This window comes from Cadophora gregata, assembly GCF_030347475.1.
Source record: "Cadophora gregata isolate MNR1 chromosome Unknown scaffold_3, whole genome shotgun sequence".
In the NCBI taxonomy this organism is placed as follows: Eukaryota; Fungi; Ascomycota; class Leotiomycetes; order Helotiales; family Ploettnerulaceae; genus Cadophora; species Cadophora gregata.
In genome coordinates, this window is record NW_026695926.1 from 3,216,260 (window position 1) to 3,230,268 (window position 14,009).

General features: G+C 49.7%; 4 protein-coding genes across 4 annotated transcripts; all 4 read right to left on the reverse strand.

Moving 5' to 3' along the window:
* Window positions 1–14: 14 nt before the first annotated feature.
* TIF6 (Eukaryotic translation initiation factor 6) lies at window positions 15–1,105 on the reverse strand (the record flags this gene model as incomplete). Its single annotated transcript, XM_058503176.1, has 4 exons — window positions 15–470; window positions 597–687; window positions 789–875; window positions 999–1,105. 4 exons carry the CDS (start codon window positions 1,103–1,105, stop codon window positions 15–17), a joined length of 741 nt encoding a protein of 246 aa, XP_058362111.1.
* Window positions 1,106–2,778: 1,673 nt separating this feature from the next.
* Window positions 2,779–5,977, reverse strand: ONS95_009577 (uncharacterized protein; the record flags this gene model as incomplete). The annotated part of the gene is made up of 4 exons (XM_058503177.1): window positions 2,779–4,590; window positions 4,639–4,713; window positions 4,760–4,876; window positions 4,922–5,977. The coding sequence occupies 4 exons, from the start codon at window positions 5,975–5,977 to the stop codon at window positions 2,779–2,781; spliced, it is 3,060 nt and encodes a 1,019-aa protein (XP_058362112.1).
* Window positions 5,978–9,382: 3,405 nt separating this feature from the next.
* Window positions 9,383–10,942, reverse strand: ONS95_009578 (uncharacterized protein; the record flags this gene model as incomplete). Its single annotated transcript, XM_058503178.1, has 7 exons — window positions 9,383–9,502; window positions 9,550–10,047; window positions 10,100–10,438; window positions 10,490–10,569; window positions 10,627–10,699; window positions 10,799–10,846; window positions 10,925–10,942. 7 exons carry the CDS (start codon window positions 10,940–10,942, stop codon window positions 9,383–9,385), a joined length of 1,176 nt encoding a protein of 391 aa, XP_058362113.1.
* Window positions 10,943–11,975: 1,033 nt separating this feature from the next.
* On the reverse strand, window positions 11,976–13,412 carry ONS95_009579 (uncharacterized protein; the record flags this gene model as incomplete). Its single annotated transcript, XM_058503179.1, has 1 exon — window positions 11,976–13,412. One exon carries the CDS (start codon window positions 13,410–13,412, stop codon window positions 11,976–11,978), a length of 1,437 nt encoding a protein of 478 aa, XP_058362114.1.
* Between the last annotated feature and the right edge of the window lie 597 nt (window positions 13,413–14,009).

Sequence of the window (14,009 nt, forward strand, 5' to 3'; positions counted from 1 at the left end):
GCCCTTCCAACCCCTCAATAAAACGACTCCACCATCGTATCCTTCAGACTCGTATTGATATTTCCCGGACCCTGCCCCTCCCCTAACCTAAACACACTCTCCACAACACTCAGCTCCGTCGCCGTAGTATCCAGCCCCGTGACAGCAAGCCAATCATTCACAACCATGCCGGCGCCCACGACCGAACTACCACGATTGACACTACCCGCCACAAGGGGAACCTGCAGGAGGGACGACAGCTCGTCTTGGTCCAGGATGGAGGTTTTGGGGTGGACGATGCCGCCTTGGTTGGAGAGAGCCATGTAGGAGCCGACGAGGACGTTGTCTGCGATGGTTTGGCGGAAGACGTCGACGCCGAGGACGTCGGCGATTATTTCTTCGGTTTCGCGCTCGATGTCGGGGTGGACGAGGGCGACGTGGTCGTTGCAGACGATTACGTTGCCGAGGGCGGAGAGGCGCTCTTCTATTCTCTTTGTGGATGTCAGCTTTCTGTTCTTATCCCTCCAAGCATATGTATCAAGTATAAAGAGAAAGACTCCAAGGCTGCAGTACCACCCTCTATCTAGAGGAGGGGCACAGAAGCGGGGCTGTCATACCTGTATCTTGACCTCATCCGGCAAACTATTCCTCAGATGTTGCAATTCCTGATCCGTCGTGGAAGTAGGTACCAATAGACCCTTACGATTACTATCCTCTCAATCAGCACAATTCTCACCCATTACCCCTCTCTCCCACACCCTCATCATATGTCCTCCTCTCTTGCGCACAGTACAGTTTAAGTAACATACCCAGCAGTCAAACGACCAATAATCCTCGTACCCGCAATCGTAACATGGCAGATGGGAATGACATCCTGGAGTTCGGCCTCGAAGACACTGTAGTGGGGGGAATGTCAGCTTCTCTTGATTCTCTTTTCTCTTTGCGCAAATCTCCCTCTTGATCGCAAACCAGCCACAACCACAGCTCCGGACACAAGAAGAGCAGAACACCAAACATACCTATAGAAATTCTCACTCGCTCCCACCGCAACCAGCGCATACGAATTCGTAAGCGTGGAGAAAACACCCACCTCATTCGAGTTCTCGAATTGTGCTCGAACCGCCATCTTTGCTCTGCTCTGCTCTAATATCCTTCTTATCTTCTTTCTTTCTTTCTTTCTTGCTGTCTCTCAATCTCCCAGCAATAAGAACTCTCCCGCGGTATTTCTCCTAAATATGTATAGGAGATATGTAGAAGTGGTTGTGTGTTTGCGACTGGATTTGTCCTGGGATTTGGGATTTGGAGAGAGAGGGATTCTTTTCTGCTTATGATGGAAGGTTGATTTCTATCAGCGGGCGGGCGAAAATCAGGCGCTAGCAGGGGTTTGGAGGTGGCGGTGGTTTGGTTTGGTTTGCGAAGCGTGAACCCCACTAAGGGCCTGGTGAGTCAGGCGTGAAGGCTGAGCTGAGTGATGGTTGCAATGGATTGTGTCCAACTTTTGGACGAGCTCATACTTTGTCACTTTGGAGAGATTCTGATAATTGAATATCCATGATAATTCCCTAGACTGAAGCCTCTCGGACTTCCAAACCCCCAGGTTTTACAATGATTTGGATGTGTTTATTGGTCCAGTCTACAGCCCCGCCTCAGGTTGATTTACAGTGACTCAAAAGCCCAAGCCTCGAGCCCTAGCACACCCTGTAGCCGGGTCCGGAATAGGCCTCGAGTGACTGTATGACTGCACTACACGGCATGGCTCATTCTCGCTCATACTTGGTATTGCCTTGTGACTCCATAACCCTGCTGCCAATACTGTAACACAATGATGTGATTTCGGAAAGACCCGAGGCTGGTAATTATCAATCCTCTACGCAGCATACGTATCTCGAAATATGAAGCCTGGGATCCGGGTGCGAAGGGCTGGGATGGGATTCAGATGGGAATTTGAGGGTTGGATGGATTGACTGCGTGTACCTGCAGTAGCTAGATCCTTCTCTAGACAGAGATTCCTGTGGCGAATATTTGCTGCGATGCCATGCGATTGTGTAGTTGCTGTAGCAGTAGTAGTGCATTTACGTCCCATCGAGAAATCACTTTACTGCGATATCAGAAATTCAAGAACATAAAGATCTTCATTCAATACAAATCCTCAATTCAATTCCATTCTCATTCTCATTCTCATCCTCAAAGGCATGCTTGCCTGCTGGCATGCACTAAATATCAAAAGAGCCTTTCTTCAATCCATCCAGCTCCAGCTCCAAGCACCCTGAAGATGTATATGCAGGCCCATCCATCGCTTCCCAAACTATGCTATCAAGAAGTGCCTCCTCAGTCATATGAAAAAGAAGAAAGAAAAAAAAAAGATAGAAAGAGCGCTCAAGGCCACGCAACGCCGCGCCATGCCAAAACGCCTATTTACAGAGTCCAGGCTCTTCATTCAGGCCAGGCCCTTCAGGCTCAATCAAGTCGATATGTATCCTAGAACTACAAACATTGGAAATATGTATCGTACAGATCGTTGATTTTGGGTTTGATGCTGGTGATGGTGTGAGTTTCTCTGTGGTGAGATGATCTCTTCCATTTCCTAGAGACAAAGGTGCGAAGGGATCGCCAAGCTGATGCTGTGAAGTATCTTGTATGTTATTCTCTCCTCGTTCAACCGTATCGTGTATGGGCTGATCTCTGTCACGGTGGAAACAGAGCCAGGATGCTATCCCGCAAGAAGATCTCAACCATCAAGGTTAGTCTTCTACATTCAATGTCCATCCTTAGGTACCATCTGCACATGTAAGGAACCAATCACTGGTATCCACTCCCACCGTATCCACGATAAGGCTGCTGATGAGGAGGCTGCTGGTGTTGCTGTGGAGGTGGAGGAGGAGGAGGTCTAGCAGCTGGAGGAGCAGGACGCAACTCTCTCGTAGGTCTCCGACTACCAGCGCTACCACGAGAAGACTGATGTGGAGGTGGGCCATAAGGCGAAGAATGTGCTTGCTGATGGCCGAAGACACCCATGCCAGGACCCATACTGCTCATCATGACTGGCAAGCGTTGCGGCTGTTGCTGAGGAGGATGCATGTGAGGGTGGCCGTAGGGATGGAGGGGTGATTGGTAGGGAGGTGGAGGGGGCATGGTGTTGTGGTAGTCGTTTGCGCCGTCGGTGCCGCCTCCGTAGTGAAATGCTAAGTCTGCTAGCTGAGAGAGATTGCCGCCGCCGCTGTTGTATGTTGCGTGTGGTTGAGGTGGAGGAGGAGGGGGAGGTGCTGGGCGTGGCTGTGGTTGGGAGTAAGGAGTAATATAGGTACGGTCTCTGACTGGATCGTAACCTGTCTGGCGGGATGGTGGAGGCATAGGCTGAGGAGTAGGTTGAATAGGAGAGAAGCCAATGTGCTGTGGTGGATATGCACTTGGTGGTGAGTAAACAGATGTGGAAGGACTGGTGAAGTTTGGTGTTTGTGGAGGAGGGGCAGGAGAGTACATTTGTTGCTGGGCAGGTCGGCTGGCTTGGATACGAGCCTCTTCTGCAGCACGTTGCTCTTCTTGTTTTTGGGTCTCAGCTGCTGTATCGACTGCATCAACCAAGTCCTTGGAGATGACTTGAGGAGGCTCGGGAGTAACAGGTGGGGCGGGCCTGCTCTCAAGATCACCAGACTGAGCAAGTAAATTGTGCATTCTCTCCGCGGGGGAGATCTGCTCGAATCCTCTCTTTGCTCGGTACATCCATTCAGAACGAGATGTTCGTTCAATGGTTTTGGTGCCATCCTCATTGTGATGGATGAACATGACAGGGTTGGTGTTCTTCCACTCAGCACCCCAGTCGGTGCGATCTTTGAAGTATGGATCTTCGCACTCATCAATGTCAGGGTTAAGAGAGCCTGGTAGTGGGAGACCAAGTCGGGGATGAATTTTGTGGGTGGAAACAATCTCCTGGTCAAGATCTTCAGGTTGATTCTTGCCAGCGTTGTAGCGGCCCTGTCGCTGCTCATAGTAGAACTTGCCACTGGCTGGATTAGGATCAATGTCTCTCCCAAGCTTCTTGTAGCTGCCATCTGGTTGTCTGGCCATGTGAGTTCTGCGAAGACCAATCTCGTGGGGCTCGAATCTGACTGGGGCATCGCCAATGATTCGGTTGTAAGCTGCAGGCTGATCGCGGCGAACCTTCTTACGTGGAATGCTGACTCCATACTCATCAACCTCCTGTGGAAGAGCGTCACTATCTTCAATGTCCTCGCTGACATTCTGATCGACTTCTCCGGGTGTTGAGCCCTCTCTGGTAGGTGGGCGAGAAGCACCGCGTGAAGGTTCACGAGAAGGTTCACGAGAAGGACCCTCAGATGGTGCAGCTTCATCAGGCTGTTCGTCACCATTCTCTTCGCCCTCAGCACCTTCGGCAGTCTCTTGCTGGGTGTTGAAAAGAGCTTGGCGTCCTCCCTTTTTGGACCGGCCGGTCTCCTTTCTATGGAGGCGCTCCTTTTCAGCAACGCATTCAGCTTGCTTTCTGAGGATTGCAGATCTCTCCTTCTTTGACTTGGCTTGCCACCAATTGGCGGGATGTTGCTCATAGTCATTGTCACCTGAGGCGCTACGGAGGTTGCTGACAGCAACAGGAGGCTGGATAAATGTCAGAAGAGGTCAGACATAGATAGGTAGCAAACTCACATTCATGAACGGTAATCCAGTCCCGTGAACCTTTTTCTGTGGAAGCAAAGAGTCCTTTACGATTCGACCATCCTCCTGTGAAGTGTTAGCGTAGTTCAAGAAGCAAGGTGGGTAGACTTACGCCTTGTGAGAATGGGATATCGCCAAGCTCTCCACCAGCCATACCTTTGGCGTAGACATAAGTGGCATGCTCCATGATAAGATGCTCATACTTCTCCTTAATGTCCTCGACAGATGTCTGTTTCCTATTAGACGGGCCGATGAATGGATTGAGATGACTTACTTGATACTGCTGATTGACCACGTGCACATTATAATCGTAAGTGCGCTTTGCCAAACCTTTTTCACGCGCAATTAGTACATCTGCTTGAGCTCTGTTCTTCTTAAACACCTCTTCAAGCTCCTTGGAAACTTGATCAAATTCCGGAAGGGTCTCGTGGTACAGCGGGTCATTCTGCATCATCTCAATGGACTTGTCGGCGAGAACTGACAGAGCCTGTCGTTGCAATGAAGACAGAAGCTTGAATTGAGCCTTCAAGTCAAGTTTGCGCTTGTGGTAAGCATCGATGCGAGGGTTCTCTGGCTTCTTTCTGCGTCCACCACGACCCCGGCCTCTGCCCCGAGTAGAAGCGACAGCTGGTTTGGCACCACGAGCACCAACTCCGGTCTTGGTCTTTACTCTTCCACGTGAGCCTCGACCTCGAGAGCTGCCTCTAAATCCACGTCCACCGCGACCACGTCCCCGGCCACGGCCACGAGTTGGTTCTTGGACGCCATTGGGAATAACGACATCTTCTTCAGGAGCCGGGACTTCTTCTTCGTCATCTCCGTCAGCGTCAGCATCCGGATCATCCTCATTAGATCCACTGGGGCCATCAACTTGGATATCACGAAGTGGCTGACTTGATGGATCTTGCTCGGGACCGGGAGTAGCCGAATCAGGTTGTGGCTCAAGATCCTCGTCATTTGCTTGAGAAGAATTGCGATTGCTGGAGTTCAGCGAGTTTTGCTCGGCAAGTGGCTCTTCTAGGATTTGATTTGCTGATGAGGAAGAGCTGGGGAGTTCTAGTGCAATTGTCGATGAAGATCGACGTTTCTTGGTTGCAGGTTGGCGGGGCTTAGGCTCAGTGGCTGTAACTGGCTTCTTTGCAACAGATTTGGCCTTTGCAGCTCTTGCTGAAACTTTTGAAGGAGGAGATCTACCAAGAGTAGAAGCTGGAGGGGGAGGAGCAGAACTGATTTCTGATGCCTTGCGCTTCGAGGATCTGGTGCCGTACGAAGTGTTGTCTCCTGCTCCGTCCAGCTGGGGAGGCCCAGTCTCGTGACGAGCTGGCGCCATCTTGATGTCGACAGACGATCAGAGTGCGAGGAATGCAATCAGTAAGTAGAAATTTGTGTAAGTTTGTCCGTGAAAGGAACGAGAGTACTTTGCAATAAATGCAGTCGACGATGAACTGACGAGAGAACTGATGTCGAAGTAGGGACGCGGTAGTTGGAAAAGGTCGCATGGGAGAAGAAGAAACTCCAGGGGTTGAGCGAAAGATTTTTGCGAAGGGCTGCAAAGTCGAGAATAATGGTAATAGTATTAGTGGGCGACGTAGCTATTGTCTCCGAAATCTCGGTTCTTCACAATAGGAAGGGCGGTCGAGGTCGGTGAATTGATTGTGAGAATAGTTGCAGAAAACGCATTGTCCCAGGACGAGACCAAAATCCAAGCGAGTAAGAAAAATGGCGAGCTCTGATTGGTCTAGAGCCCGGCGGCCACGGATCATTAACCCTCCAACGCCTGAGTTGGAAGGGCGATATTGAACAGCAACAAGGCTTCAAGACATGGATTTGAAGATGGTAATACAGCAGAAGACGACAGTAGGAGTAGCACCGTTGATTTGCCAGCCTTCTGGACTTTCGGAGTTGGTGGGGGAGATTAGAAAGGCACTTTGGTCCTCTTACAGTACAGTCGATGTCAGTCGATTCTTGGCACGGAAATGTCCAGAAGCATGATAATCAGCCCGAAAGAACTTCGGATTACCGCCTGCACACCTTCAATACTAGCTCATGTGATGATCAACTAGGTATTTGATATTGATTCTACGATTGATGACTGTGCCGTGCAGTCGTTGGACTCAAGTCGCGAGCTTACATATTCATCTGTAACTCCCAGCCACCTCATTTTGTCAATAGGAAGAGTTTTTCACGAAGAAAGCGAACAGCAGAAATCGGAATATTCAGTTTTCATCCGACTCGGCGCTCTATTTGGGAGATCGCTTTTCATTCAACGTCATTCTGGAAACGTATCAGGATTGCCTAGATCACCGTGTGCGAAGTGGCTGCTAGGAGAACCTCATTATTTTGCACAAAGTCGTGCAGATTTACGAACTTCTACAATATGTCAATGTAACTCTGTCAAGACAGCATGGAAAGTATCAGTCCATTCTAAGAGTTATTACATAGATCTGCTTCCTAACAAGATTGCACTGTGAGGTTCGAGTATTCCAGAGAAGCGGAGCACTTCATCCCGCACCGCAAATCTCGTTGGTGGCAAAGAACGACAGTAAGAAGAGCTCTCAAAACTCCAAATCATCTAGCCTTCAGTTCCAGCTCATATCATAACAATCGATACTTATCTTTTTGACTTCATTCAGCTGATTCGAAGCTGCAAGATAACTATCTCTTCAACTTCGTGATGCATCTCTGGCGTGCAATTCGGAGAGTGGGTCCTCCAATTTCGGACTTCACCTCATTCTTCATGCAACAACATCCCGCAAGATACGAGCTCCAAATTGCTAAGTAATGCTCGAGAATAGAGATCTCGGTATGAGCAGACGTCGGGTACATGTTAATTTGAGTTTCAACAGCATTGCGGACTTGATATATGTCACCCTCCGGTCCAGCTACACAACCTGCTCACTAGATCGTGCCGGATCCAATACTAAGCCCACAAACCTCCCACAGGAATTTCAACGGAGGATCCATATCTGCAAATTTGACTTTATATCTCATTCCGTCTGTCATTCCTCGTACTCCCTTAAATCAGGAAAAGTAAACCACCATCTTTCATCTTCTCATCCCATCTTCCCAAAGTTCCCGACTCTCCTCAAAGCCACAAATCCTTTCCTATATTCTCGAAGATATCTGGTCATGTAGCCTACATACCCATAGAGGAAATTCTCCACTCTTTTCCCCAAACCCAACCTGATGACCGCAATCGAAGGATTCCCAGATTCCAATAATAATGCACAAGTCTAAGGTCCCGAAAACCCAGTCGATTTCCAACAAACTTCCAACAAATCTCCCAGAACTCGTAATCTAATCCAAGCCAACTGAGATGGTGGAGCTGAGATATGTAAACAATCCTCTATAATAACAGCCCTTATCACGCCCTTACCCTCGAATCCGACTCCAAAATTCCCCGTTTCCACATTAATATTCTCCCACAACTTCCGGTTCCTATCCTCGTTGCCAGACCGACCAAATTCTAACATCTCTCCAATCTTTAACCTAATAAGAAAACATTGACCGCCCTGCCTCCCAAGCCTCTCTCCTCTAATTTCACAGCTCCCTCCCACCTCCTCTCGCCTTCTCCCTACCAAAGCTCACACCAAAACCCTTACATGCAACTTTGTTCGGATGATTCTTGCTTTACACTCTGCATCTCCAACCTCTTCATCACGATGAAGAATCCCACATCACACCACATGGGTCAGGCAGGATCAAGGACCCAGGAAGAGTATGCCGAGCATATCGTAAGTTTTTGACTGATACTCACTTCCTTACAGGTTTACTTACAAACTTAGAAACAAACAAATTGAAGCGCTTGCTTCTTGTTGCCATATACATATATATTCTGTACAAGCCATGATATAGAAATACTAGATGCGACGACAGGAGACTTCCCTGAAATCATCCGAGCCGAGCTTCTGGAGCACATCCTCCTTTCTGACTAATTGACAAACCGACGAGCGAGGGCATTAGGAACTGGGTAGAGTAAGTCAGATTTTCCGCTGGTAAGATGGTCGGTCTATGTTTTGGAAAGGGTATGTGATTGAAGAGTACGCAGAAGTTGGAATTCCTGCCTTTACCTTCAAAGCGTGAGCTTGTGAGTGAAAAACAGGAAGAGGAAGGCAATGGTGGCCGAAAGTTGGTAGGTGAAGATGCGCCCACTTTGAACACTTACATTGCCATGTCTAGGTCTCATAATCTTATGTTGCACAATCATGCTCAATATGTCATGAGGAATTCAGATAGAAACGCAACCAGGAAGCACAGAAATGCAGATGAATTCTTGATATTACGGAACTCCCCTTCCTCCCTTTCCTCCCTTTCCTCCCATCCCGTTCCAAGCCTCATCCATCAATCGATCCACCCATCAATTCATCCATCAATTCATCAAGCATTCATTCATTGCATCTCCATGACTTTCCATTTCGTTTCAGAACAGACCAGAAACCAGATCAGATCATGTACCAGTTGCACACTGCATAGTATCCCCATTACTCCATGGGAGGGGGAATATGCAGAATGCCGAGCAGAGCAGAGAAGGGTAGAAAAGAAAACCAAATGATTCAATGCCACGGTTGATAAAAGGGCCAAGGTCAGAGGGTGAGGCCAAGAAGGAAGTGGCAAAGCCGGGCCTTGTACATGATTTGTCTAGCTGTATTGTGCAGACTCAAGAGATAGAATTTCATTGGACCGTGTTAAGATAGCCAGCGCTCGAAGAAATGAAAAGAGACAACGGTGAGCTTTCTCAGCCCTCCATGTCATCATCTGGTTGATCGAAGAGAAAGTTGGCTGCGAGCTCTTCGTTCTTATCACATGCGAAGTACGCTTGAATGGCTTGATCGCGGGGGAATCCGAGAAGACATAACTACAATCAGTCAGTAAGAAAATACACCCCTGCAAAGAAAGACTTACCCGCTCGATAGCAGCACGCTCTTCCTCAGTGACACTGATAGCCTGGGCTCCGGGTGGAAGTGGCGCATCATTGTCACCATCCTCGCTCAAGAGTTGTAAGAATTGCTCCGGATGTTGACCAATCAAAGCAGCTAGTTGTGGGTTGCCGGCACCGACTTGTTGAAGGATAGGCTCAAGCATTTGTGGTTGTTGCTGGACGACTTGGCGAAGTTGCTGGAATTGGGGGTTATTGCGGAGGAAGTCAAGGTTTCCCAAGCCCTCAGCTCCAGCAGCTCCAGCTCCTGCGCCGGCAAACAGGTTCGCAGCTCCTCCCCGGGCTCCAGCTCCAGCACCTCCACGTCCACCTGCGCCAGCTTGGGCTGCGGCCTCAAAGAGGTTTACTGGCTCCTCACCTCCATCGCCTCCTTGGTTGATAGTAGCGGCAGCTGGAGCAGCTTCACCCTGAGCAGCAGGGGGTGCTGGGGCTCTCTGCTCTTGTTGAAGGTTCTCTGGGATGCCCTGGCCAAAAATGTCAACAAAAGTCCTCGAGATTTTCCATGTATATGCTTACATTCAGGAGATACTCAATAGCACGCTCCGAGTTATAGAAAGCCGCACGCATAGCAGCATCTATCTGTGATCTCTCGAAACCCATGCTCTCCATCTCAGCGATTTGCGCAGCACGCTCAGCACCCATGGAAATACCAGAGGTAGCTCCAGATGGTGTTGACGGAATTGCTGCTGGAGCGGCACCTGATCCAGCTGGGGATGGAGTTGCGGGGATCGCGGGAGCAGAGGATGTCGACTGAGCTGGAGCTTGGGGGGCTGCGGGAGTTGAGGCGGCGACTGGGGCAGGTGTTGATGGAGGGGCTTTCGCTGTTGAAGCGGCGCTTGCTGGTGTAGCCTTAGGCTAAATGGATGTTAGACCGACCAAAGAACCTTTTAATGGGCCGTAACATACCTTTGAGACCATGCAGACAATGAAGCCTTTCTCCTCAATGTTATAGGACTCCACGGTGTGAGCATCCTGCAGAATTTTGCCTGCATATTGTCAGCAGGCTGTTGTGCGCCTACATCCTTAAGAAATGTCCAACTAACCTGAGTAGATCAGCTTCTGGTTCGAGGCCTCCCATCCCTTCTCTTTAGCAATTTTCTCCTTTACATCGGAAATCTATGTTCGCCTCGGTCAGCGGGATTCAAGGGTAGGTCGCAAGGCGGCAAGGCCTAGCTGGGTGATATGCGGTCAGATGGAGAGGGCAAAGGGCCGTACCAGCTCCGATGGTTCGGCTTCGATCACGAACTTCTGCTGCTTCAAATCCTAATGCAATAAGCCAGGTTAGCATGTCATGTCTCGACAAGCTGGTGGAGTAACAGCAGGAAGACCACGGCGACATACTTTGAAAGTGAGCTTCATGTTTGCGACAAGACAGTGTGCTGCACTGCAACGAATCTAGGAGTTTGATGTGCGGTTTGTTGATAAATGCGGTATGTGATAGTGTATCCAGGCGTCGAGGTCCAATCTGTTCTCTCTTTTGCTGTCTTCTCAAGGTTGAGGAAGGGAAGAGCAAGAGGGAAGGCGAGAGGATCGATCCAGGTGGAGGCAAGGCGAAGGAAGGCACGGGCCAGGCGGCGGCGGCGCTACTTGGCTTGGTGCTCGCACTAGACGAGGCAGCCTTTGTCCACGACAGCAGCTGTTCTCTCAGCCTTTCGGGATTCACAACCGCCATTCAATTACTTCATCGCCGGCCATGCCATTGTTGTCACCGGCGACATCTATGATGCTACGACGTAGAGGCTGGTACCGTACCAATAATGCTATCAACGACCTCGTGTGGCCAAGCGGTCATCCATCAACTGCGGGGTTGCAAATCTCAGCCTTGCCATGATAATAACCAAAGCTACTTAGCGGCTCGGTGTGCAAAGGCACCGAGGACGACGACAACAGCGAATCACTCTCTCTTCACCATTGGCAGAAAGCCAGAAGGACATCGACAGCGAAATGCAGCTTACCGGAAGGCTTTATATACAATGGTCGGAATGAGCAGAAGACTGAGGTCACCCACCGTTTTGGCGCAGTGCTTCAACAGGTCGCCATTTGTTATCGCAGGTCCAAACATCAGGGAACCAAGTGCTGGCCCACAATGAGGACGCCCTTCGAATTCCTGTCCAGCGTGTCTCTGGTTCAGGCGCATGATGGTGAACCAGTAGGTCATCAGGATCTGGCCAGCCACGGCACTCTTCCATTCATCGTCTTTCCTTATCGTCAATTTCTCACATCAATGTCCAACAGTACAGACAATTAGCTTTCTTGAATTTCTTTGATCGTTAGGCAATAAGGTATATCTGGTTTTAAAACAAACGCCACGCTAACATCATGGTATCCATCATACATGCAACAAGGAAATTCGTGTGGCGTTGTGCCATCGTCTCAGTCAAGAGACCTTCATCTATGCGTCCCGCACTTCTCCAAGCATGCCCAAGCCAGCTGGCTTCTTCCGCGAATTATAGAGCTGCATACTACTCCTTGGTCCTCCGTTCAAGATGAAATCAGGGATCGGCGGCGTTAGGGTCCTCTCTCCTCCCACCTCCTCCAATATCTCCAGCTCTTCCCTCTCTATTGCTAGTCGAATGCTATCCAAGCTTGTGCTGTGCACCAATGGGCTTGGACTCGACGGCAGACTTCCACTCCTCATACGATGAATTGATCGAATACTTTGTCGATCGGATATTACTTGGCCAGCTCCCGGAGCGGCTGTGACTATAGTGCCTGGAGTCGCCGCAGGTGGTGGTGTAGGCGAATCAGTTCGAAATAATGGATGAATGTGCGCTTCACTGCTCACGCTCTCGGTTGGACTTTGGGTTCGTGCTGTTTTGGAGAGGTCCCGCGAACTATTCGCTGGACTGTAGCTTCGACTTCTCTTTCTCCGCTTGGGAGGCTCCAAGTCCAAAGGGAAGCCGGGGCTCGCACTTCTACTCGTTGTGGGGCTGGCTGGAATAGTCTCGAGGAATCGAGGAGGAGTCGGTGAAGCTGACGCGACTGCTTCCCTCGACTGCGAATCCACAGCCGATGTATCCCACGAATCGAATCCGTCCTCAATAGATACAATTGTTTCGCGATGGTTCGACTCGATGGATTGTGGCCTATATGGAGACCTATGGTTGTGCGATATAAGCTTCGTCTTGGAGCTAATGGGTCGTACAACTTGAGAAAACGATGATCGAAACGAGGACATTGTATCAGACCCAGCTCGCGACCGACCGCTTGATGGTGGTGGAGATTCTAGCGAAGGAGTCGTTCGGTGACCCATACTCCTCTGCACGCTCGATGCTCCTGGCCTGGCCGATTCGATCATCTCTGACACGTTCTGTGGCTCTCTTTCTGGATCATAGGTCTGGATTTGTTGTTGGAAGTCCCTCCGTTGAATGATGACCATGCATATAATGAATACTGCTTGCGAGAGCAGAGAGATTGCCCAAACGATGAAGGAAGCGATCACCAGCGCTTTTGTTGAAGAAGTGATAATGCGTTTTGGGAGGTCTTGCCTGGTCCTCATGAGTCCAAGCAATATCGCCGATGATACTGCAGACAGGATTCCAAACACTGCTCCAAATCCAGCTAACAAGTAGGTGTGTTGTCTTCCATGCCCAAAATCCTGGATGTGGGCTCCGTTTCGATATCGAACTTGCCTCCCAAGCAGCAGCAGCAACAGACCAACAGTCACCGCGCTCAAACCTGAAGCGACAATTGCAACCACATTGGTCTTCACCGGTGACGAATTCTGAGACAGAGTGGCCGCAAATATGATGTCAAATGTTAACATAGCAACCCCACTGGATACTGCTAACGCGCCGAGCGCCAGAGGTAAAGCGCGAGTGAATCCCATTGCGACAACGAACGACAATCAGTAGTACTGGATGATGAAAATTAAAGCTCCTGTGGAACAAATCGGAGAGAGATGAGAGGTATATAAAGAGTTGGCGGGTTTCGGAAGGCTGTTGGGGACTCAAACGAATGACGACAAGCAACAATGTCTTGAACTTCGACCAGAACACCACGAAAACTGCAGAGTATTGAATGACGGCCTTTCAAAGGACTTTCCGTTGACTCCCACGACTTCTTCAACTCTTCCCAAGGAGTTCGAAGGTTTCACGAGATGTACCAATCTCACTTCCTAGTTGCTTTAGAGTTGTGTACTCACACAGTTCGTCCCACCAATTCCCAACTTTTGTCAGTTTGTCGGAATAGGGTTCCTTTGTGCACGCCCGGTTAGGGATTACGCACGTCAGAGGATCTGGTTGGATAACGGGTTCCAGAGATGTGAAACACTATCGCTTGAAAACCGTACATGGATTGTGCGGAAAACTGCAGGAAGTAGGTGACCAGTGGACTACTACTACGGATCGCGTGGCAGACAGGCTTTCTGCGTGTCGATTTTCGTCTTGTTGCAGCTGTAGAAGGCCAGAAAATGGGTCGGTGAGAG